This window comes from Nannizzia gypsea, genomic scaffold (genome assembly GCF_000150975.2).
Source record: "Nannizzia gypsea CBS 118893 supercont1.3 genomic scaffold, whole genome shotgun sequence".
Lineage (NCBI taxonomy): Eukaryota > Fungi > Ascomycota > Eurotiomycetes > Onygenales > Arthrodermataceae > Nannizzia > Nannizzia gypsea.
Window position 1 is genome coordinate 2,622,299 of NW_003345199.1, and position 21,629 is coordinate 2,643,927.

Consider the following 21,629-nt stretch of genomic DNA (forward strand, 5'->3'; position numbering starts at 1 on the left):
TCCTGCTGGACCGAGCCAGACCGGGAGAACGAGCGAGGAGAGGGTCGCAGGCGCTGGTGATAGACAGGAGGAGCGAAAGGGGGCGCGAAGTCACAGCGCAGCGCAGAGAGTCGGCTGATGCAAACAGTACGCGCGCGCAACGACAGGGGGGAGGAAAAGGGAAAACAGGCACAGCGGACGGCGCAAGTGACGGCGGCCGCAGCAAGAGGTCGAGGAGAGATACGAGGGTCGCAGAAGCTCGCTGGCGACGGTTGAAGGGCGAGTGAGTAGTTTGGAGGCTTGGATAGTCGAGGGTCGAAGGGTTGAAGCTGGAGAGAAGCAGAGTTGTTGCCTGAAGCCTTGAGATTCTAACTAACGCGCGGCGTAACCATGATAGAACTGCAACAGTCAGACGAGACGGAAGATGAAGATGAAGATGATGAAGAGAAGAAGAGAAGATACGAAGAAGAAGATAAGATATGAAAAAAAGGGAGGAGGAGAGGAGGAGAGATAAGGTGAGACGCTGGGTTGATATGATATGGGAGATGATCCAGAGTATACGGACCACAGACGGCAACCAGGAGTCTCGACGTCGACAGGAGAAGAAGACAGGTTGATGCTAATCGACGGACGAGGTCGAGGGAAGAAACAGGACGAGACAAGACGACGTCTCCGTCTGCTACTACGCTGGAGGATCAGGCAGGTCAGGGACGCACGGCAGAGACGAGCAGAGTCGGCCAGAGAGCAAACGACCACTGGGACCGGAAAGACAGCGACAGACAGCGAGGACGAGACAAAAAAAGACCCAAGCAAGAAAGGAAAGGAAGCAGAACTACGGGAAGAGGAAGAAACAGAAGCACATCAACGCCTGCCTCATGGTCTGGAGCGAGCTGAGCCAGGCCAGGAGAGGCCAGTCAGAGGGCGGATGCAGGCAGTGGGCCAAAACGATACGGGGACAGAGAGAAAAAGCAACCATGAACCTATCTGGACACGCTCATACACAGGATACAGAGCAAGGAGACGCTCGAGAGACGACGGACAGCCAAAAAGAAGGAAGCAAAACGGTCGAAAAGTGGCTGATATCGGTCAATATCAAACTTCCGTGTACCGCCTGCGCCCTGCCCCTTACGCCGTACGCAACTCTACGGAATGCATAACACCACGCCTACCCAACCCCAACCCAACCGGGGACAAGAGGACGAGGAGAGGAAAGATAGGTAGACGGGTACAGCAGATACAGATACCGAAGAGATACGATACTAGCTCCAAGGGCCCGATGTCTGGCCCACCGGCATCAACCAGGTCCTCCCCTTTCTCCCACCCCCGGCCAATCGACCGCTCCTCAGGCCTGCTCTTCGCTGCTTGCCTGGTCGAATACCACTCACCAACCACACACACCCCCTAGCACCTGCGCCATCAAGCACACACCGGCCATCAGACCCGTTGATTGGCATCTCCACCAGTCCTGCCCTCCCTCGTCGTGCTTCTGGCGCGGCCAATCAACCACCACGCTGGCTCGTTCTTTTTCCCTGGCTTTTGGCTTTTTTTATTTTTTGTAGTTGGTGGTGGAAAGTGACTCTACTCTGGCTTGGGGTGTGGGCTTGGACTGGTCCTGACCTTGCACAGGGGTAGCACCTGTCGACGCCGAGTTACAGGCTGCCACTACCAGCAGCAAGACGAGGGGGGCAGAACCGTTTATCCGTACCATGGATAGCCACGTTGGAAGCGAGGGAAGCTCCAGACAGGCAGGCAGGCAGGCAGTGGCCGTGGAGGGGGCAGCCAGCTTGGTTGATTGCTTGCTTGCTTCATGCCATGCCATGCTTTGCTTTTCCGTCCGGTGGGCGTTTTCCCCCGGGGTGATTTAAGATATTCGTAGCGTGCTCCGTTACCATGCCCATGGAGGGAGCTATCAACCTTCCTCTCGCTGCCCCGGTCTTGCTGCCGTGTCCGTCTCTTGTCCCCCTCCCAGGCGGGTACATGCCCGACACAGAGCACATCAGGTGTCACCGAGGGCCAAATAATGACTAGATAGTCACTGTTCCTCTCTACTAGAGGGCCCCTAGGTGAACACTCTATCGTCACCCACGTTTAGATCTGGCATCACTGGTCGTCTATCACTTCCGCGACAAACAGATCCAACGCCCTAAACGACGAAAAGAAGCGACAAGAAGAAGAAGAAGCAAAAAAAAGAAGCAAAAAAAGAAACTTGACTTGACCGACGCAGGACTCGAACCTGCAATCTCCTGATTCGTAGTCAGGCGCCTTAACCAATTGGGCCAGTCGGCCTGTTTGCTTGTGGAGTTGAAGGCCCAGGATGTTTTTTTCCAGCCGCCTAGGATCCTGATAAGAAGCTGCCTTCTTCTATCCTCGTTCACAGTCCATATACTCCCCATATACATGATTTACGACTTACAACTTCTTCCCTCATGGATGTCTTCGTTATTTGCCTTCTATGGCCCATGGAGATCTTTGTCCGTGTGTTTAAGCCACTTTGACCGTTAAGCGGAAGTAATTTACGGGGTCAGAACACGAGGAAGATTTGGGCCATCCGTTGGAAACCCTGTAAACGACATGCATGCAAGCAACTATAGCCTAGTTGACCGTTGCTCGATACCTGGTACCTTTTCGAGGGGTTGAAAGCTAGCATAAAGTAGCCTAATTTCACTATACGGTACTTTATGTGGCTGCTTCGGATCTGTCGTCGTCCGTTTCTGTAGGATATACCGCCACATAGAGCAGTCTCTTCTACGGGGTATGTTTGCTACACTTGTAGCAGCACGGCAGCGATAGTAACTAGTATCTAGATGAATATTCTGTAGTATAACCTGTCGTAGGAAGGCCTACACTGTCACTTCACTACAAGCATCTGCAAGGTAAGACATGCCCACAGCCTCTTAGAAGGATGGGTGGCAAGACGTCATTGGTGCACATATTTAAGCTGATGGCTGGCCCATGACGAAGACTTGACTTCATCTTCCGAGTCCGGGTCTCAGATATGATAGTAGTGGAGAGAGAAACGCTCTACACGTTCCATCACGATGAACTGGGTACGTGGGGGATCGTCGAGCGTCGAAGCATATTGGACATTAAGGTGTCGGACCTCCCAGGGCTGATAGGCCTCTATAACTAGTATGTAAGCAAAGCATGTCTGCTTAGGATGGGGATAGTCAAAGAGAGGATGTAAAGGTTACTGGCATCCATCTACTAACAGATATTGGATGCCTATAAATAGATAGATAGACAGTCTAGTCGTCGTTAGAATCTTAATAGATATCTTATACGGGGTACTGAATAGCATATTCTTACACACACTTAAGTATATGTAGGTGTATATTACCTTTACTATCCCAAGCCATTATGATAGCCTTCTCTTCCACCGTACTCTGTAACGAGGTCAATGATCTGATTTTGTGATCCGGTGACTCCTTATCTTTCATCCCAAACCGGGTAAAAACTGCGCTGTCAGCAAGACTGTAGTTCTATAGCCTGTCCTTCTCTCTACGACTTCTACTCTTCTGTCCTCATTGTCAACTATGCACTGCCATATCGTGTGTTAGCTTAGTAGAGCAACTGGCCGGCCTCTCCAACACATCAAACAGGCCGACTGGCCCAATTGGTTAAGGCGCCTGACTACGAATCAGGAGATTGCAGGTTCGAGTCCTGCGTCGGTCAAGTTTCTTTTTTTTTTTTTTTCATCATCTTTTTTTATATAACTAAGTTAGAGTCTTCTTACTTCTTACTTTTTTTATTGGCAAAGCAGCTGTTAAGAGATCGGGCTGATATCGACTTTCCATCCGGGCTGCCGTTTCAAGCAGAGAGATGGATATAACATATATCATCTGTCCCACGCTGCATGCAAACGCACCCGACAGGTCCCTGCATCGGCCATTCTGTCCCTTCTTGCTCCTGCTTGCTTTCTCTCCCTGCCAAGTGTGTTGGCCTCTCTCTAGCTGCTGCATCCATGTCACAGTTCATGCAAGGCCTTCGTCTTTCTGTACGGAGTACGGGGGTAGCTCACACGTGAGAAAGGCCGGCATATACAAGGGGAACAGCAACCTCAGCCTCTCTCCTCCTCTTGGTGTGAGTTTTGCCCATTTTTGAGTCCATCCAAGTGCAACTGACTAGCTAGACGGAGTGCGGCGGGCTGCATTAGCTAACTAGCCGGGTAAGGGTAAGTTTGCTCATATTACGCCTTCATACACGGGCTTTTCAGCTTCCGTGGATGTTCGGCTACTCAAAACACCGTTCAACGGTTCAGGGGGTTACAAGCTTGCTGCTCCCCCCTACCAAAACCAACTTTCTGGAGGCCCAGATAACTCGTTCAAAACGCCATGGAGAACCGACTACCAGAGTTGGGATCGAAAATAGAATTTTTTTTTTTTCTTTCCTTTTCTTTCCTTTCCCTTTCTACTTGCTTTCTTTTTCTGCATCGGCCGACCCGGTTTATCCCTGTGACATATCCTGGTCGCGATCTCAAGGTTTTACCTGTTCGATCAGTATAATTGGACCTGAAAGAAAACTGGACACGAAAATGCCACCCTCTTTCTCCCCTCGCAGATATATTATCGATAGTCCCAGAGACCCCTATCGGGGAGAGCTCGGCGTCAGGTCGGATGCCCTTGTTGCTCCGGCCCTAGGGGAGCTCCGGGGTCGAGGTTGGGCTGCTGGTCTTGGGTGTTGTCTTTTTCTTTACTTCTTTCCGTGTGTGATCACGGAGATTCTCTTTCGATCTGGATAGTTATAGAGATGTCCTGGTGGCTGGCTGAGAAGTCGGTCTGTTGCAGTGTTTGCTGCTGCAGATGACATCGCACTCCCATACCCAAAAGAGGAAGCGTGGGCTCGAGGGGGAGATCATATCTCGAGAATTATACCCGATCTGTTGAGCTGGAAACCTTCCTGGCCCCCCGCGATCAACGTGTACGGAGTATGGTCAGAGCATCTCCGGGCATCGATGGTGCTTCACGAGGTTCTCAAGGTTGTATCCATCGTGGCTTTTTCCTAGGGTTGTTTAGGCCAGAATATGGGGAACCCTGGACACGCGATGGGGCCGTTTAGTGCGCTTTTTGAACAAGCTCTCTGCTGTTAAACGGTACCTGTTTATGCAGCAGTGACCGTGTCGGCAATTAGCATCCTTCAAATGTGGTCAAAGAGCAACCAGTACGGAGTACAAGTCCATGAATCGTTCAGGGTTATTTCTGGCTGTCGGGGACCACGCGGAGTTTGCGTTGAGGTATTAGCGGTATAGTCGCCACCGCCCATTCGATAGTCACTACGACCTTTCTCTTGTCCTCGTGAAAGCTATTGGCTATATAAAGAGGCTCACCTGTGGCGTTCGAGTAAATCGCAGCTTGGGACGCCAGTGACTGTTGAAGTTCTCAATACGGGCAAAAGGGTTCAAGATAGTACTCCGTATCTATCTTGCTTTGTTGACCTCGTGAGCAACATCCAAGTATAGAAGCTTCCATTCACCCAAGACAGCCGAGAATGCTAATCCTCTCGGCTAACAAAAGATATACAAGAGCTGAAGCTCATCTTCCTCTAGATTTCAGCCCCAGAGCTTCCTTCCATCTGAAAAATATAATCTACAAGCGTCTTACCCGGTCAACTCCTATACTTCGTATACCAATCATCCTATAGCAATCGGCAGTCATGAATGAAGCTTTCCACCATATCCATACCTACAATTGCTTTCGTCGGCGCCAGTACGGAGTACAGCGCTAGCTGTTGGCAATAGCCGTGGAAGAATCAGGAAGATACAATGACTGAGAAATGTTATGTATTATTTCTAGCTGTAATATTCATAATTATTTAATACGATATAATGCAACCACCCGGAGGTGTCATAATATCACCAGTAGGGGGTGTGTGCTTATATGGCTTTGATATCGATACTACGTCCACCCCATTGATCTGACCCTCCATATACATCTACATCCATATTCCTCTTCTGCACACTGCATGAACCCTTTACCTTCAGGGGAGTGCAAACCAGCTTCCCCCTGTGAATACTCTGGTCCTGCGAGATAAGGACACTGGTACAGGCGCATTATCATCACAACCGCCACGCCAGTGACGAGGTGCCGCCTTCAAGATACGAGCTGCAGTCAAACTGGCAACAAACGAAGCCAAAGTTGCTTTTTCCTCTTCTGTCCTCTTACCCCTTGTTTTACAGGGTACTAGTTTGTCCAAATTGCCTGTCTGAGATCGCTGAAACCACTATCTTATCTGCATTTGGACAGCATCTGGATGATAACAGCTGACACGTCAGACTCGTAAAGAAGAGCGGCAACATACATGTAGAAGGAAAGGGACGAAGATGTCCTAGTGCTGGCCTCTCTGGTGTCCTGTAGCAAGCCATGTATGTTGGCTAGACCATGGCGAAATGTATACTTACCAGGGAATTGCCTGCTGATCACTCCAGGTACCACGGTATTCAGTACAGAGATAGCAGGATAAGTCCAGTTGCCCGCGGAATTGAAGGGTATATTTCTCCGCCTGGTGGGTGACGATAATAAAGATCCATTCCGTCTAATGATAGTACCTATAAGTTATCGACACATCATGATCTTTTCCAACCAGATAGACGCCCCATCCCAATTCAACTATAAAAGGCAGCAGAAATGCTTGTATGTGATACATATGGTGACCGCATCGAGAACAGATGTGCTTCGGAAAAGCAGAAAAAGAAGAAAAAGAAAACGTGGGTATGTAATATACAGCAGACAAGGATTTGGACTTGAAGTCCAAAGAAGAATGGGGGGAGCCAAAGCAAGGCGTCCAGGTACGTTCGATGTGATGTACCAGCCTTTTCTCTGCCCGCTGCCTTGTCCTTGTGGATGAGAATTAATTACCTCAACGGGCGTGCTGTCTTCAAGACGGCTCGGTTCGTTTAAAAAGGGGGGCCCAAATTAATTGGTGTTTGCCGCCTTTCCCGCGGCCTTCTCGTTTGTCTGGGTCGTTTGCGCCTTGCCTATTTTCGGCTCAACTAGACCGATCTGTCCACACTCATGACCATCAGTAGCCGTAACCTTTTAATTAACTGCTGCCTATTTCTCCCATTTCGAGCAGAAGGGAATTTCCAACCCTCTCATGGCGCTGAAGAATTGCACGGGGTCAAACGTACCATGCTTAACAACCGCCATACCCCCTCAGTAGGCTGAGCACCTACACCAAGCCAGTATTTTGTCCTTATTTGATCCAGCGCAATATCCTTATATGGTCTCGCGGTTTTTGCTTCTCTGTCTGAGAGGCCAACTGGCTTTTGTGGTACTGGGTTATATGTTCCGAGGACTTCGATGGGTTTTGAGTCGCGTGCAATTCTGTAAAAAGCAAGGGCCAGTTAGCACAAAAAATCACCACCACAGCTGTATCGAAGCTCATAGAGATAGCACAAGCCTTCACTGAGGAAGCACTGGAGGCATTGACTGGAGACGTACTTTGCTTGGGAGACCACAATGTTGTAGAAAGGATCATGTTTTCTGCCGAAACGGGACAGTCGAATTCGGAGCACCATTATGAATTTTGAATAGGAAGATCGCGGTTAAATCAATTGGACCAGACTATAGGATATAAGCCTCTCTTTCAACGTCGACCTGGCGCTCGTTCTCTGTATAATCTACCGATCTTGATCTCTTGATCTTCACCTTCGTCTGCGGTCCGTCAAAAATTATCCGGAACCGGACATTTAATTCTCCGTTTAAAATCACGTGCCACGCTTACTTATGTAATTCTAAAACGTCATACTTCATATCAAGCTGAGATGTTGATTTATGCAAGTGACGAACAGATGAACTCATGAAAAGTGGTTAATTGTTGGTTTTATTACATATATATTTCGTATATAGTAGGCTTGTGTGGTGATATTTCGTTGTTGACTTGTGCAGCTCGGATGCGGGGAGTCTTGTTACCACGGCCATTGTTTACATCCATCTACAAGTATAGAAGACTATCCTCTATGGCGTTAAAAGTTGAGTGTCCAACAAATGTTATTTTATCGTCTTATTTTGGATATAACAAGTCATTGTTGTATATTTAGTTGGCTACGCTAACACCAGATTAATGATACCCTCAGACGATCAACTCCAAGGATGCCTCCTCTCTGGATAAAGACCTCATGGATACGGGAGGTTTCTCCATCGACCAGTTAATGGAACTAGCCGGGCTGTCCGTCTCACAGGCCGGTATGATACCCAATAACTATATGTTGGCTTCTGCTATGTATACAGGAAATCTTCGCTCGGAGCATCTTAACTGACTGCTCTCGACTCTCGGATATTTTTAGTGTACCGTGTCCACCCGCCCAAAGATGGCCGCAACGTTCTAGTCGCCTGTGGCCCAGGAAATAACGGTAATACCTTAGCGAGTTTATTGGAATAAGATATAATTCTCGGCAAGTAGTGACCTCTAGCGATGTATAGGAGGGGATGGTCTAGTTGCTGCTCGCCATCTCGCACATTACGGGTATAAACCTACCGTGTACTACCCGAAACAAGGCAAAAGCGAGCTATATGAGGTGCGTTACCATATATCACGCGAGATACACCAAGGTAAAGATGTCTAAACAAGTCTACCCAGCGCCTGAAAACGCAGCTGAAGAATCTGTCCGTGCCATTCACTTCCGACTTCGCTGATTCCCTCAAATCCTCCGATCTGGTTGTGGACGCTATATTTGGCTTTTCTTTCAGTGGACCCCTCAGAGACCCGTTTCCAGCCATAATATCGCAACTCGAAGAGACGAAGGTTCCTGTTCTTAGCGTCGATGCGCCGAGCTCATGGGACATCGAGACTGGGCCGCCCAAGGATGGCCCCGGTTCGAAATTCATGCCAGATGTACTGGTTAGTTTGACGGCTGCTAAGCCGTGCGTTAAATGGTTTAAGGGGAGACATTTCCTGGGTGGAAGATTCTTAACTCCTGATGTTGCGGGGAAGTATAGACTGGAGATACCAGAGTACCCAGGGGTTGACCAGGTAGTGGAAGTTGATGTGAATGGATCCGAGAGGCTGTGAGGATTATCCTTAGCTGCAGGGTATAAAAAACACGCATTATGCTTTGGGTAATTGATGTTCAGTGCTTGGAAGACTAGCTTATCCAAAGTACCTTGGGGAAAGGATGGGTGGCATGCTAAAATTATGGATTGACGGTGTCACATTTTTAACGGCCCAACCAAGATCAAAGCGCAACACAACAACGGCAAGGGAGTGCATATAATTAGTAATTTCAAGTTTCTATATACGTAACGCTCATGTTTCCGTATACATGCTTCTGCTGCCTGATCTAGTTAACTGTATCTCTAATTTCGCTTATGACACTTTTAACTCTTGGCTCCCGCCCGAACCCGGCATCTAAAACCCGTGTCAGCGTCCGATCGAGCTCGTAAATCTCCTTTGCTGCTGCCTTGATTTCATGGTCAAGGCCAACAACTAATGTTCCGAGGGCGACTAGTCCTCGATATACGGCTTCAGAATCCTTCTCGTTGCAGAGGACTTTGGTAAGTTGGTCGATAAGCACAAGACCATGCTCGGATGCCTCTGGTGAGTCAACCTTTTCTTTTGATGTGAAATAAACAGCAAGGTTAATGTATAATGTTGCTGCAGCAATGGTTACATTGCGGTTTCCAGCCGCAACGGAGTCTGACATGACAGAGCCAATTTTGCTTGTAACTTCTTCGAAGCAGCCAGCGACTAGTGCGCGGCCGGCTTCCGTTTCGAAGAAGTTTGCTAGCATCCGGATGGCCAACATGGTGTTATTGGGGCTGAGGGGAGCATCAAATACACCACTTGATATTATCACGGATACTAGGTTCCCTTCACCTTGATCCCAGGTCGCTGCTACGGGAGACGCCGCAGCTAGAAGCCGGAGAAGATCAAGGCCTGGAAGCCGATTTGCAGCTGGCCAGCTTGTTGACATCTTGACAAGTAAGGGGAGCGTGGCTTCGACAACTGGTGATTTGGATAAAGTGGAAGGCTGCTCAAGTTGGGAACAAAGAGCAGTTATAGCTTCCATTTCTGAGGGAGAAAGGGACAAATCCTTAGAACCAGAAGATACCAATTGAGCGTTGAGCTCAGATATCTTTTTCTGTATAGCTTTCAGGTTCGCCGATTTTATAGAGAGATAGGAGGCCTGAGGTAGCACTTTTGGTCGAGAATCCGGAATAGACGGTTGTTGATATGTGGGCTCGTTGGTTTGTGACGGACCTACCACAGCTCCTTTAGTATTGGTTGTGATAAAGTTCGCAACCTGTTCTAGGTATGATATCGGAAGTTCGTTGTTTGCGATGAATTTCTTCGCCACGTCATAGGGGTTTTGAGATAGATTATATGGGAGTTTAAGGGGTGGTTTCCCATCTTCGATGTCAACATCGAAGACATAATCGTAATCCTGACCCATATACTCGACTTTCTTCCCACTGCTTCCAACAGAGTCCACTACTGTGCCAACAGGGACCCATTGAGAAGAGGCAGACGACCACGTATGAGCAGTGACACTTCCATCATCTTCGCGGATCATCTGTACTTGGCCATCCTTTGTTCCAGATCTTTGTTTAAGGAATTCTGGGCCAGGGAGTTTCTCCTTGTTGACCTTTCCGACCTGCTCTTGGGGAATGGAGGATTCTTTGACGGCATTCTCGAAAATCTGAGTGGTAGCTTCATCAGCTTGCCGGCCCTTGTCTCGACTGAAGACTCGAGCTATCCTATCACTGGCTCCCGAGATAATATCACCAGATTCAGCGCATGCAGCAACGCTCCAAACTGATATCGCCGGATGTGTAATTGTTTGAACGCAGCCGGTGGCATTCCATATCCTTACAGTCCGGTCTTCTCCGGAGCTTACAAGCTCGCCAGATGGTAAGGCATCGAGGGAGTATATGAAGCTTTCGTGTCCGTGTAGTTGGCCAACCTGCTTCCCTTGGATAGTCCACAGCCGAATGATACCATCATTTCCTGCAGACGCTATCTGGGCACCGGAACCATGTCCATCTGGGACCTTGCAGAGTGCTCGAACAACGTCTCCGCAGCCTCGGAAAGTGTTCAGCAGCTTCCCCGAGGTATTAAACACACGTATCAGCTTATCAGCACATCCTAAATTCCCATCAGTACGCAGTTCAAACTACATCATCATATCTCATATGTACTCTTCTTACCCGTAACAACTGTATCCTTGTCGTAAGCAAGGACAGCCCAAACGCTACCTCCATGGCCATCCAGAACCACTTCCTTGCTCCATTTTCCGATCTCCCAGAGACGACCAGTAGAGTCCCAGCTTCCACTGGCTAGCCACTTGCGGTCCGGCGAGACTGCTAGAGCACATACGTTGCCAGTATGGCCGAGCAGCAAACGCTCAGCATTGTCATCCGCAGCTTTCCCGGGCTGCCTTGCTTCTATTATCGTATCTTGTCCGGCACTGAATATCAGTCCCTCCGGATAGTCTCCCGTTGGTGGGCAGTAAGCTAGGGAATTTATAAACGCTGACCCATGAACGGTAATCTTATCATCGAACTTCGGAGGCGGGGAAGATACCACGGTCCACATACGAACAGTTGCATCTCGAGACGATGTTAGGACCGTAGACGTAGTTGGAAAGGCCACAGCTCGAACCTATATATCAAAAGGTAAGCCACAGTAGCTCTTTATATAGTGAGAGTGTTGGTATCAACTGACATCATCGCTGTGGCCTTCCAGGAGGGCGGAGATCTTGAAGTCAGGCATACAAATGATTGTGGTAGGTTAGGGAGAGAATGTATGGTATAAGTAGCTAAAAGACAGCTACTACCGTATAAACCCGTAGCCTAGTGGAGGAAACGAAGCTATCAAGAAGCGCAATGAATGGTTGCAGCTGTTGTTCTTGTACTTGTTGCTTACTTAGTGTGGGGGTTGGAGTTGCTGCTCTTTGCATGACATAATACTATTTTGGTAGGTCAGGTCACATGACCGTGAAAGGGCACAACCAATCAGCAGGCACCTACCTAGGTAAATAGCTAGTGATGGATCACCAATCACATATTTTAAGACAACGTCACCACAACATCGAATTTGAATCCTTCAGGATTTCCACCAGTACGGAATATGTGATCCAAATCAAAGGCCAGAACCAGGCAGACACTATGATAATAAGCTTGGTACTGTTCTCTACTTCTCTGACCATCCCATTATTCCCCAGGGATGAGAGTCAAGTGCCTTGACTGCTATCAGTCAACCCCCGAGAATCCACCGGATTACTCTCTTGCATCGGTATCAAGGCGTCTAAACTTCCCGGAGCTCTCCAGGATTTAGGATCTTGACTTAAGAGTACAGCATCGTGGTATGATATGATAGAACCTCATTTTGTATTCCCAATTGTCAGTCCTATGTATATCATTTTTCTAAACCAACATCATCCAAGCGTTCCTAATGACGATGCCTGCTAGGGCTGCAGCCACGAGAGGACGCATTTCAACTGCCTCCAATCCTGTATAATCCTCTCTATATCTTCTCCTAAAGGATGCTAGGTATGATGCTCTATGTACCTAGGACTACGAATCGCGCTGAAGCTCAGCCCCAGCGATTTCGCAACAAAAATTCACGGCGTGAGCCATTATACCTATATATAGCTGTAATCGGATATTATATACTGGCCGCACAGTATATATAACCCTTAACTACTACCTAACAGACGCCTTGCTCAGTAAATTATTCTGCAGCTATGGGACAAAGACAGCCGCAGATATGCAATCTATGCTTTCGATTCTCCTCTTCTTGCTCGCCAACACTACCGCAGGCTACCTGGCCCCAAACCCGCCTGGTAAATACAATGTCACATTGACGACTGGTCCCCTGATCGACTACAGCCGCAATGATCCCTATGCCGCAACGCCGACGCCGCGGGCATTGATGCTGTCAGTCTTCCAACCTGCGAGATGCGCATCCACTATGCCGGTCCCTGACATGCCTGTCAAAACTGCCGAGTACCAGGGGCCATTTTTCCAAAAGACTTTCAACATCACCGCCAATCTCACGCCCCTCTTTCTAGAGGCCCGCCTGCCAGTGTGTTCAGACCATCCCGGCAGCTGCTCACCCCTAGATGACGTCCCTATCTTACTCCTATCGCCTGCCTACAGCGTCCCTCGCCTCTATTATAATGTCATCGCCTCCGCCATCGCTAGCGAGGGCTTCATAGTCATCTCTATCGACCACCCCCGGGACGCCAACATCATCGAATATTCCGATGGCTACGCAGTCTACAACAACGCCTCTATACCGAGCAACCCTACCTGGGACACATACCCTCGGGCCGCCGATGCATCATTTATTATCGACCAGCTGAGCAATGCGACCGCCATGGCCGAGCTGCTCCCCCAACGTGGACCTCGACCGTTCCCGACCGACCGCGTCGCCATGTTGGGACACTCTGAGGGTGGCGGAGCCGCCATAGTCGCCGCCCATCAGGACCCTCGCATTCGCGGCGCCATCAATTGGGACGGCACAATTTTCGGATCGCCGCCCCTGTCTGGATTGTCCCAGCCAGTACTGTTCATGGGCCATGATTACGATCCCGATCCTACCTGGCTGGAGGCGTGGCCGCAACTGAAGGGGCCGAAGCTGCTTGTCCACATCGCGAATACAACTCACCAGACCTTCACGGATGTGCCCACGCTGCTCCAGGCGGCTGGGCAGAGCACGGTGCCATTCGGGGATCTGCTGGGCACGATTGCACCTGCCAAGATGATGCAGATTCTAACGACGTATACGGCCGCGTGGATGCATGGGGCGTTCAGAGGCAAGGAGTGGGTGCCGGGCAAGTTTCCTGAGGTCTCAGTTACGATGGAAGGCGGTTTTTAAGATGATGGGAGACGTCTCGCAAGATAGGCGCAACTTGTTATCTTTAATGGCCTGTAAGCGAGTTCTTTCAGTAGCTCTCAGCCCTTGGAATAGTATATGTGCACTTTTCTGATACTCAGAGGAAGCTGCAGCTTTCCGATGTTGGTAAGCGCAACGCTCAATGTCTCTGTGCTAGGCGCTTAGGAGGCAGAGAGATTGAGACATCACAATCTTTACATACAAAGATCTCCATGAGCTAGACACTCAACTACATACATACTTCCACTTGATCTTTGATAATTCGTATCTCGCTTAATTTATTGCAACGATGACGTTAAATACCCACCCGTTAGAAATGCAACATGAGTTGTATCCCTTCCAAACATGTCCACCGTCTCTGTGTTGGGAGTTGGGATTATTCATACAAGACAACTTACACCCCGAGTGTTATTCAACACGAAATAACATTCGACTTAGTGGATCGTTGTGGATGGTTCAACCACGAGCACCTCAAAGTCAAACTCAACCACTGGTATAGAGCCAGGTCCGCCACTACATCAACACACAGGGGCTGGAACCGACCACAATGAACTAGATGGGCTAAAGGTCAAGAAAAGTGTCTACTAGATGTCTGAAGTCACAGATCTTCTTCCACTTTTTTCTCTTCTTTTTGATTTATATATCTATGTCGTCCATCTTAACCCCAAGCTCCAATAGCCTGGAAGCTAATGATTTGTGGCCCCACGCGCTTGCCTCCCTATATGCCCATTGTCCTAATTGATGTCCAGTAACGCCATTCTTGTTTCTTTCCCACCCGGAAATTTGTGCACCATTCTCAAGGAGTAGTTGAATGATATCTCCATGCCCGCCTCGTGCGGCGTACCGGACTGAGCCATGCTGTGTGTGAACATCGGCTCCGTGCTCGAGGAGGACACGAACAATCTCTAAATGGCCATGGTTTGCTGCAGCAGTTAAAGCTGTATGGAAGTAGTCCATAGGATTTGGATCCGTCCCACGCTCTAAAAGTAAGCGCACTATGCTGTCATATCCTTTATCCGCCGCGACTATCAACGGTGATTCCCTGTATCTCTTTCTCACCACGGCCAACAACGATGTTTCCCCGGGTTCCATGCACTCAAGTTTTCCACTCCTATCTAGTACTATGCGTACCATGTCAAGAGACCCGGACCAACAAGCATTAATGAGACATTCTTCCCATTGGAATAAGGGGTTATCCTGTACATTCCCAGCATTCATTAGCCGTTTGAATATATCGATATAGCCTAATTTAGCAGCAATGGCCATTGCTTTGTAGTATCTACTGCCTGATCTCGATACCCCAATTTCCGGCTGAAGAAGTAAATCTACAATCTCTGCATGACCCCCAAAAGTGGCAGCTTGGAGGGGAGTTCGTGGGTTTGACTTCTTTCGAGCTTTGTAGCCTCGAGGTTTGTAGCCAAATTCCGGGTTTGCGTTGAAACTAAGTAAGAGATTGACCATCGCCTTATTCCCTCTATAAGCTGCCATGCAAAGTGGTGGCCCAAATACGTCGCTTGTCTGATTACACGACACCCCTTGTCGAAGTAAATCTGTAGCCAGCTGAATGCTGCCATCGTAGGCTGCGGCAGAAAGTAAATGGATTGGTAAGTCCGGAGTTTGTATTGTTTTGAGCCTCCATGCTGTGGGTATTTCCTCAGTTTGTATTGTATCGAGCTTCCACTCATTGGGTATTGTAGGGGTTTGAACAGACACGATCCAGTTGGGTCGAGTAACGTAACATGCCGCCGTAGTCAAGGTGACAGTTTTAAGGACTTTGGTCTTGTGGGAAGTGGTGTTTTCCGACAGGAGCAATGCTTCTACCGACTTTCGGATAGTACGAACAACGATATTTGAATGTTCGCCCTCTTTCAAAATCCTGAGCCCCAAATAGTTATTCATGGCGATAGCAGGGGGCCAACCCAGTTTCCGACTGCTAATTAGTATTCGTAGCACTCGGGGGGTTAAGAAGGCCTGGTTGATTCCATGATAAAAGAATTCTGCGTTATCATGAGAAATTACAACCGGAGCATAACCAAATCAAATCCTTCGGATAGTTGAGTTATGTATACATACTGCAAACAAGCCTCGCTTTTATTGCTTCATGCCTCAGGGCAATGACAACCTCATTGAATATTTCAATGCATAGCTCAGGAGGGAGGTCTGTGAAACCCATGTTAACCAGCTAGAGATATTGTCAACTACGCAATATCGAGGGTGTTCTTGGGTGTTAAGCTGTCCAAGCACTGGAGCCAGACGTGAATATAATACAAATGAAGAGTTGAGGTTCGTTGTTTGATAAAGAAAGGTAACCCGTTAACGTAGTTAAATATCTCATTGAGTGAGTCATCATTCGATGACATGGTTGACCACCCACCAAAAGCCCCTGCTCCTACCACCACCTATCTTCAATAAGCAACAATATATCTAACAAGGAAGCTATTACCTCTGTAATTAGAGATTTAAAGTCGTAGAAAGCTTCTAGTTATATAGTAACCATAAGAAAGTAGAAAATTAACCGAAGAATATCTTACGTGGTGGTATTTAGGCTAGATAGTTTCGAATCAAGAAGCTACCTCTAAGTATTACAAAAAGTTGATAAGTAAGACCACCTTAAGAGGAAGTCCTCCTATAATATATTAAGAGGCTATCCGAAAAAAGTCTAGCTTCTACAGGCTACACCTTAGTTGATTAGTTACTATCCGCCCATTAAAGCTGTGAGAATGGTGCAGCCATATCATATAGATACGGCTCTGTCAGCAAGGAAGGGATGTAGGGAATGTGCTCGGCATCAATGGGTACCGATGAGAGGCATCAGGAAGCGTAGCTAACCGCCGGATGCGCTTGGGCATATATAGCACGTATATAAGGAAGGTGTAGAGTGCTTGATCGAGTAAGAGCTTGCGCTCACTACCTATCTAGATACATCTATATCTATCCATTTGGATGGATGGATACGCCGATGGAGTCTTGGCAAATAGTATTGCCGCTTTTTGGAGCGGACCTCGGGAGATTTGTTTCTCCGTTCCGGGCAGCGGAATTTCCATTACACCCGACCGTCTATTAATCTACCTAGTAGGATATATAGTCAAGATATTATAGTAATAAATATAGAATAATATTAGCATAAGTATTCAAGTAGGAAATACCATACTACTATATTAAACTAAAGGATAGATAGAGATGCTAATTGTAAAACAGAAGGAAAGGCCGTGGGCAAGCCGAGCAGCTCCTGGTATGCGCCAAAACTGCAGGGAATGAGGACGGGCTGCTCCCCTGCAGAAAAAGTCTCTCTTCAGCACCCAAAAAAGTCAAGCCGTCCTGTCCTACTCCACCGTCTACCGCCGCCCGTCTATCCTCCGTATCCTCCGTATTCTCCATCTTAATACCCTCTTCCATCTCCCCGTCGTCCTCGTCTTTCCGCGTGTTCAAAGGTCGACGTCGAAAGCTGAACGTTGAAGAAGAGAGTCATGTGCCCTGGCGCCTTACCTCATCCCGCTTAGCGCTTGCACCCTCCGCGCTTAAACTCTCCACCGAGCCCTGTCCGCCGATATCAAAAAGAAAAAAAGACTGCGTTTTTGGTCGTTTGTTCACTGCTTCTTACATGACCAGCCTTCTCATCCTTTATTTCTTCTTTTCATCCCGCTGAGAAGCCCTTGCACAGCGTTCGTCAGTCTGATTCTCTAGACAAGGACGAAGGAGAAAAGGCAGCAAAACAAGAAAAGGGACTCGGGAGCCAGCCCCTCCGTTTTGGTTTTTGGTCCTGCAGAGACAGCTGTCTTCTGCTTGCGGGCCACTTCTCCACCCCTTCCACTCCCTTATAGACGAGTTCCATTTTCTCTTTTTCTGTTTCTTCCTCTTTTTTTAATGATAGGAATGTTTTGACGACTGAACGGATTCCCTTCACTATCATATTACTGGTGCAAAAGACCGGTGTTCATTGGACCTCGCTTTTTGTCTTCGGAGATACCTCTCTGGGCTTGGGATCTTGTTTACTTGCTGTTATTTTCTTGATATCTTCTCTACTTGGCCTTTATTTCCTCTCTTCATATACTCTTCATTAGCTTGTAGCTACTGAGCCTTTTTCATTTTCATTTTCCTTTTGACCGAGCTGTTGTTTCTTTTCTCGGTCACCACCTTCAAAACAGATGGCATCAGGTAAGCTGGCCTGCTATTTTGACGAGACACGAAGCTGATTTTTTCCTGATAGATGCTTCAAAGGTTGTTCCCTTGACTTGTCATGGGCATTCACGACCTGTTCCTCACATCAGCTTCTCTTCAACAACCGAAGATGACCAGTACTACCTGATTTCAGCCTGCAAGGGTAAAAAATATATAATCCCAAGCTATATCCAATGCCCATGACTAAGGTTTCTTCCTCTGCAGATAATAACCCTATGCTCCGGGATGGGATAACTGGTGATTGGTTCGTTGTCTCTTAAGAAGTCACTTCTATAGTCTCCAGCTGACATGGTATCAACTCAATGAAGGATCGGGACGTTCCTTGGCCACAAAGGTGCCGTTTGGCAGGCAAGGCTTTCCGTGGACGCTACCATTGCTGCTACCGCTGCTGCAGACTTCTCTGCGTATGTCTTCAGACAATCCAATTCCAACATCATGCAAATGACGAACTTGTTGCTCACATCTCAGCTAGAAAGGTATGGGACACACATACCGGAGAATGCCTGCACACATTGCAGCACTCCCACATTGTTCGAGCAGTTGCTTTCCCGGTGCAAGCTGGTCCTCAAATCCTAGCTACAGGAGGCATGGAGAAGAAACTACGTATCTTTGACCTCTCCCGGGCCCAAGGCAGTAGTTCTTCCTCTCCTACGTCTCAAAGTGCAGCCAACGGAGCAAGTTCTAGCTCATCTTCCTCTAACGCCATGAGCTATGAGATTGGTCCCGGCGTACACAACGGTACTATCAAGTCCATTATCTGGTACCAGGACTACAACATCCTCGTCACTGCAGCGGATGACAAGAAGGTTCGATGGTGGGATCTTCGTTCTCGTCATCCATGTGCGGAATATGCCGTGGATGGAACTATTGGTAGCTGTGAGATGAATGCGATTTCAACGACTCCTAATGACCCAGGAGTATTGAGCGTTGCTGCGGGCAAAGCAGCGTACTTCTTCGACCCCGTACAACCAGGCCGGTTGTTGAAAAAGACGGATTTCTCGTATGAGCTTGCCAGTGTTGCTGTTAACAAGGCCACGAGCCGGTTCGTCACTGGCAGTACGGGTGATACATGGGCGCGTGTTTACGATCTTGAAACAAACGACGAACTAGGTATGTACCCTTTTTCCAACCATCATTACCGCTGCAGTATAAGATAGGTTACTAATGGTGAATGTAGAGGTGCAACGAGGCCATCACGGCCCGATTTGGTCGCTCAGCTACTCTCCTGACGGCAAGATCTACGGCACAGGAAGCGAGGATGGAACGATTAAGTTATGGAAGGCATGTAGAGAGCCGTATGGTCTATGGAGATAGGCTACGACTGAGTGTGAGAGAGTGACTTGCAGGTCAACGGTCATTTGCAGAGAGAACCCTTGCTTAAAAAGCTGTTTGGTTAAATAGGTTAGCCATGTAAGGTTGGTTTTCTTACTTATGGTAGCAGGAGGGTAATCTGTGTTATTTAACATCAAATAACAACACCATTGGTCTACATTCAGGTTACGGTGCAGGACATACACACATATATGCATTATTTGTACAATCTGAGTATCAATGTAGGAAGGTTAGGTAATGTAAGGTATAGAGGAGAGAAGATGGGAATTAAATGCCAAATTGGGGTAGAATCTAACGCGAGATACGGGAGTCAACAGCGCTTATATCGTCGAATGGCTAAACCTTACAAGCCAAGTCGAGCCGTCAAAAATGATCACTCAATCATGTCAATGTCTTCTTCACCACCGGCCGCAGGAGCAGCAGGAGCAGCAGGCTGAGCAGCCGCGGCCTGAGGTTCAGCGGCATTACTGCTAGCACCGCCAGCAGCATCAGCATTAGCTTTCCCCCAATAATCCTCCATCTCCTGGTCAAGTTCTTCCTGCGTCTTCTTGGTTCTCCCTGACCCACGGTTCCGACTACCAGCTCCTTCCCTGGTATCTCTACCACCACCGCCACCGCCCCGACGACCCCTGTTTCTACCCGAGTCATGTTTCCGTATCGGCGATCGCTGACCAGGTACGTACCTGTCAATGCTATCTGGCGGGGCGAGGTTGGAATTGTTCCGTCTACCTCTTCGACCACCGCTAGATTCAGCAGCGTCCGGGCTAAGACTGCGGCTGTCTCTTCCCCTGGGCCGTTCAGCACGATCGAACAGGCTTCCCTTCGGCATCTCGGCGGAGTCGAATGGGTTGCGGCGTCGAGGGGCAGAGTTGGTGACGAGGTTGAGACGAATCGGTTGGCCCTTTGCGTTTGCGCCGTCGAATTCATGGATGGCGGTCTCGGCGTCGGAGAGTCGTTTGTAAGTTACGAATGCGGTTCCTTCAGAGCGTCCAGCTCTGTCGTAGAGCAGGGCGACGGAGTGAACTGGCCCAATGCGGGTGAATAGTTCCTGTGTCATGTGTTAGGTATAATTGCATTATGTTATCGGACGAGAACAAAGAAAGGGGAGTCGAACCTCGAGGTCTTCCTGGGTCAAATCATAATGGATATTGCTGACTCGGATCTTTGCTCCGCGAGAGTCTCTGGTGGCTGACGTTAGCTATGAGGGAAATATAAGGAAGGAAGTATATAGTAGGTGTAACTACATACTGGTCAGCAGGGCCGGAATTGTATCTATCCGTGCGAGGCTGTCTCGGAGGTCGGGAGGATCGAGCTGTATAACACCAACGTCAGGGAATGTACCTATAAAAGCGGAACCAAGTCATACTCACTATCTCTGTCGTCTTCAAATCTGTCGTGGACCCAATCTCTGCCGGATGCATAACCAGTTAGTTTGTATATCCTTCTTCTTTTTGCAACCCATGCAGCAGCAGCCAATAACTCACAGGTCCAAATCTGCTCTATCACCTCTGGAAGGCTGTTGTTACTCAGAGGAAAAGAAGGACAAAGGTTAGCCGAAGGTCAGTCAGATCTAGTTGCTATGTATGGCCTTGTGTAATCAATCATGTCATATCATATCGGAGAAATTGCAACTCTTTGGTGTTCCTGTTGCAAGGCTTCGACGCTGGACACGTCAAGACACGGCCATTGGCAGGCAGGCATGTATGTAGCTAAGGCAGCGATGGGAGGAAGAGGATGAGGACCTATGGCAGCGGTCAGCATGTGGCAGCTCATTAATTACCGGCGTACGGTATGTGTTCACCTTGTGAGAATCGCGGAAGTTGGGTCTTCGGCGAGGACCCGTCATGCGGCCTCCTCTGGGGCGGGAGGAGTTCTATTCAGCAAGAGAAAAAGTCAGTCTGGGCTGTCGGGTATGTGCATGACTTTCTCTCGGCGGTTAGAGACTTACGGGACGTTCAGATATGATCTCATCTAAGCTCTGGTCCATGTTTGATGTTGATATATGGCAACGAAACTGCGAAACAGGGCTGGAGCGGTCGGGCGGGGGTATATGGTCTCTACCACCTCTTCAATGCTTTGGTAACGAGTATCAAGATCGAGCCAAAGGTCGCTTTGTCAATCGTGCCGTTCAAGTGTTGGTTGCTGCTGTTTCGTCGTTGAGGGTCGAGAAGAACCAGAAAAGAGCCTTATCAACATTAGTCATCAAAGTCACGTGAACATATTAATCCGTCGAATTTTCAACTTTGAAGCTTCAACTTTTTTTTTCGTTGCTGGAAGAAGCAGAAATAGCGACAACGACGAGCATA

At 48.4% G+C, this 21,629-nt stretch overlaps 9 protein-coding genes and 2 non-coding genes across 11 annotated transcripts in view; 5 read left to right on the forward strand and 6 right to left on the reverse strand.

The window, feature by feature from the left end:
• MGYG_04420 (RNA binding protein) overlaps nt 1–371 on the reverse strand; it is a gene marked incomplete at both ends in the record, with an annotated part of 2,047 nt that extends 1,676 nt beyond the window's left edge. The window contains 2 exons of the mRNA XM_003174196.1: nt 180–308; nt 357–371. Coding sequence (XP_003174244.1) covers nt 180–308; nt 357–371 — 144 coding nt within the window. The remainder of the gene's footprint in view (nt 1–179; nt 309–356) is intronic.
• An 87-nt stretch (nt 372–458) lies between these two features.
• MGYG_09047 (hypothetical protein) lies at nt 459–1,384 on the forward strand (the record flags this gene model as incomplete). Its single annotated transcript, XM_003174197.1, has 2 exons — nt 459–494; nt 632–1,384. The coding sequence occupies 2 exons, from the start codon at nt 459–461 to the stop codon at nt 1,382–1,384; spliced, it is 789 nt and encodes a 262-aa protein (XP_003174245.1).
• An 807-nt stretch (nt 1,385–2,191) lies between these two features.
• Nucleotides 2,192–2,265, reverse strand: MGYG_10543. Its single transcript has one exon. It is a non-coding gene; the product is annotated as a tRNA-Arg (tRNA).
• Nucleotides 2,266–3,577: 1,312 nt separating this feature from the next.
• On the forward strand, nt 3,578–3,651 carry MGYG_10544. The gene has a single exon. It is a non-coding gene; the product is annotated as a tRNA-Arg (tRNA).
• Nucleotides 3,652–6,887: 3,236 nt separating this feature from the next.
• On the reverse strand, nt 6,888–7,492 carry MGYG_04422 (mitochondrial 37S ribosomal protein MRPS16; the record flags this gene model as incomplete). Its single annotated transcript, XM_003174198.1, has 3 exons — nt 6,888–6,974; nt 7,124–7,298; nt 7,416–7,492. 3 exons carry the CDS (start codon nt 7,490–7,492, stop codon nt 6,888–6,890), a joined length of 339 nt encoding a protein of 112 aa, XP_003174246.1.
• Nucleotides 7,493–7,933: 441 nt separating this feature from the next.
• MGYG_04423 (guanylate kinase) lies at nt 7,934–8,985 on the forward strand (the record flags this gene model as incomplete). The annotated part of the gene is made up of 5 exons (XM_003174199.1): nt 7,934–7,963; nt 8,051–8,159; nt 8,261–8,326; nt 8,397–8,491; nt 8,554–8,985. 5 exons carry the CDS (start codon nt 7,934–7,936, stop codon nt 8,983–8,985), a joined length of 732 nt encoding a protein of 243 aa, XP_003174247.1.
• Nucleotides 8,986–9,253: 268 nt separating this feature from the next.
• MGYG_04424 (ubiquitin homeostasis protein lub1) lies at nt 9,254–11,685 on the reverse strand (the record flags this gene model as incomplete). Its single annotated transcript, XM_003174200.1, has 3 exons — nt 9,254–11,058; nt 11,121–11,574; nt 11,638–11,685. 3 exons carry the CDS (start codon nt 11,683–11,685, stop codon nt 9,254–9,256), a joined length of 2,307 nt encoding a protein of 768 aa, XP_003174248.1.
• Nucleotides 11,686–12,681: 996 nt separating this feature from the next.
• Nucleotides 12,682–13,794, forward strand: MGYG_04425 (PAF acetylhydrolase; the record flags this gene model as incomplete). The annotated part of the gene is made up of 1 exon (XM_003174201.1): nt 12,682–13,794. The coding sequence occupies one exon, from the start codon at nt 12,682–12,684 to the stop codon at nt 13,792–13,794; it is 1,113 nt and encodes a 370-aa protein (XP_003174249.1).
• A 654-nt stretch (nt 13,795–14,448) lies between these two features.
• Nucleotides 14,449–15,985, reverse strand: MGYG_04426 (hypothetical protein; the record flags this gene model as incomplete). Its single annotated transcript, XM_003174202.1, has 2 exons — nt 14,449–15,809; nt 15,886–15,985. 2 exons carry the CDS (start codon nt 15,983–15,985, stop codon nt 14,449–14,451), a joined length of 1,461 nt encoding a protein of 486 aa, XP_003174250.1.
• A 2,185-nt stretch (nt 15,986–18,170) lies between these two features.
• Nucleotides 18,171–19,305, forward strand: MGYG_04427 (serine-threonine kinase receptor-associated protein; the record flags this gene model as incomplete). The annotated part of the gene is made up of 4 exons (XM_003174203.1): nt 18,171–18,235; nt 18,300–18,395; nt 18,464–19,101; nt 19,169–19,305. The coding sequence occupies 4 exons, from the start codon at nt 18,171–18,173 to the stop codon at nt 19,303–19,305; spliced, it is 936 nt and encodes a 311-aa protein (XP_003174251.1).
• A 391-nt stretch (nt 19,306–19,696) lies between these two features.
• MGYG_04428 (RNA binding domain-containing protein) lies at nt 19,697–21,310 on the reverse strand (the record flags this gene model as incomplete). The annotated part of the gene is made up of 7 exons (XM_003174204.1): nt 19,697–20,371; nt 20,438–20,504; nt 20,572–20,635; nt 20,694–20,731; nt 20,808–20,839; nt 21,125–21,196; nt 21,272–21,310. The coding sequence occupies 7 exons, from the start codon at nt 21,308–21,310 to the stop codon at nt 19,697–19,699; spliced, it is 987 nt and encodes a 328-aa protein (XP_003174252.1).
• Between the last annotated feature and the right edge of the window lie 319 nt (nt 21,311–21,629).